At 44.5% G+C, this 2,500-nt stretch overlaps 1 protein-coding gene across 1 annotated transcript in view; it reads left to right on the top strand.

The window, feature by feature from the left end:
• sorcs2 (sortilin-related VPS10 domain containing receptor 2) overlaps positions 1-2,500 on the top strand; it is a 199,707-nt gene that overhangs the window by 163,805 nt on the left and 33,402 nt on the right. Inside the window, exon 4 of the mRNA XM_027145523.2 lies at positions 2,245-2,409. Within this exon, the coding sequence (XP_027001324.1) occupies positions 2,245-2,409 (165 nt within the window). The remainder of the gene's footprint in view (positions 1-2,244; positions 2,410-2,500) is intronic.

Below are 2,500 nucleotides of genomic sequence, written 5' to 3'. Positions count from 1 at the left end.
ACACACAGAGGCCACACCTCCTTCACTGTTACTGACACACACAGAGGCCACACCTCCTTCACTAAAACTAATACACACAGAGACCACGCCTCCTTCACTAAAACTAATACACACAGAGGCCACGCCTCCTTCACTAAAACTAATACACACAGAGGCCACACCTCCTTCACTAAGACCGACAGACACACAGAGGCCACGCCTCCTTCACTAAAACTAATAAACACAGAGGCCACACCTCCTTCACTAAGACCGACAGACACACAGAGGCCACGCCTCCTTCACTAAAACTAATACACACAGAGGCCACACCTCCTTCACTAAAACTAATACACACAGAGGCCACACCTCCTTCACTAAAACTAATACACACAGAGGCCACACCTCCTTCACTAAAACTAATACACACAGAGGCCACACCTCCTTCACTAAGACCGACAGACACACAGAGGCCACACCTCCTTCACTGTTACTGACACACACAGAGGCCACACCTCCTTCACTAAAACTAATACACACAGAGGCCACACCTCCTTCACTAAAACTAATACACACAGAGGCCACGCCTCCTTCACTAAAACTAATACACACAGAGGCCACACCTCCTTCACTAAGACCGACAGACACACAGAGGCCACGCCTCCTTCACTAAAACTAATACACACAGAGGCCACGCCTCCTTCACTAAGACCGACAGACACACAGAGGCCACGCCTCCTTCACTAAAACTAATACACACAGAGGCCACACCTCCTTCACTAAAACTAATACACACAGAGGCCACAACTCCTTCACTAAAACTAATACACACAGAGGCCACACCTCCTTCACTAAAACTAATACACACAGAGGCCACAACTCCTTCACTAAAACTAATACACACAGAGGCCACACCTCCTTCACTAAAACTAATACACACAGAGACCACACCTCCTTCACTAAAACTAATACACACAGAGGCCACACCTCCTTCACTAAAACTAATACACACAGAGGCCACACCTCCTTCACTAAGACCGACAGACACACAGAGGCCACACCTCCTTCACTAAAACTAATACACACAGAGGCCACACCTCCTTCACTAAGACCGACAGACACACAGAGGCCACGCCTCCTTCACTGAGACTCCTTTACTGTGAATGCTTTACTATTCTTCATACTATCATACAGTATCTTCCTATCAGACAAAATCTTTTTTTCTTGTAAGTAAAAAAAGAGTTTAAAAGAGGAAACACCTCTAATTCCTCCAGCAGCTTCACATTACCAGAGAAGCTGTGATTTAGTGTCACTTGGGTCATTATCCTTGTGTTTAAGCAGCAGGAAAAGGATTTAAATCCTCAGTGAAAGAAAATCCTTCTTTATTGTCTGTAAAATGGATTTAATTTATCATTGTATTAAAAAAAGAAATCATATAGGAAATGCATGAGCAGTGATTTGAACACAATCTTTAGCTGGATGTCAGCCATAGAGGCCCATGTGATCGCAGCGAGGGCTGTGATTGGCCAGACTACGCTCATGTACAGTTGAACTGATATGTGCTTTAAAAAAATCTATTTCTGCAGCTTTTCCTAACTGATTCTTAAGCATGATGATTATTACTCGATACGATCTCTGTGTCTTTTATATTGCAATGTCTTCTCCTTTTTATCCAGTGTTTGCTAAGTACAAATATGCTAACTACAGTTCTATAGTAAGGATGTCAAGCCATTAAAAGGTAGGGCAGAAATATCCCCGCCTCGATAATCTGTGTGGATTGTGGTTTTATCTTTTAAAGCCATGGATCAGGGATTACATCTTCTAATCTGAGTTTTGGCAGAATTACAGAGACTCTGTGGGGACGACTCTGCAGCTCCAGCCGCTCTGATTCGGAGTGTTGGGAATCTGTGAACCGCACCACGAGTTCGTTTATACACTAATCCAAAATGCTGTATTGTATTAGTTCACCGGGGTTATCGTGTACGTTTATGTTTCTGAAAGACCTCAGAGCATGTTAGAGAGCATAACTGCAAAAAGAAACGAAAGCACCATCAAATGTCCAGGACTACGTGCAGGAAAAGTATCAAACAATCAAGGTTTAGATTTAAAAAAAGAAGGATCCTAGAGGATGCAAAAATGGTGCCCGGGTTAAGCAAGCGATAGGTCAATGGTATCTCTGCACACAGTGCTATATCACCACCATGCTTCGCTTATCAGTGATAGTAATGTGTGTTTGTCTGCGTCTGATCTGTGTGTGTGTGTGCGCAGGTGATCCTGATCAGCTCCACCATTGATGAACAGGACCAGATGCTCTTCATCAGCACAGACGAAGGAGCTTCGTTTCAGAGACAGCCCCTTTCCTTCACCGTGGAGACGCTCCTGTTCCACCCGTCGGATGAGGACAAACTGCTGGCTTACAGCAAAGAGGCCACGGTGTGTTGTGTTAGTGACGGATAAAAAGATAACCAGAGGAATGTATTGTGGCTACTTTAGCACATTTGCCTCACACCTCCAGGGTTGGGGG

This window comes from Tachysurus fulvidraco, chromosome 1 (assembly GCF_022655615.1).
Source record: "Tachysurus fulvidraco isolate hzauxx_2018 chromosome 1, HZAU_PFXX_2.0, whole genome shotgun sequence".
Classification (NCBI taxonomy): domain Eukaryota; kingdom Metazoa; phylum Chordata; class Actinopteri; order Siluriformes; family Bagridae; genus Tachysurus; species Tachysurus fulvidraco.
This window is presented reverse-complemented; position numbering and strand designations above follow the sequence as displayed.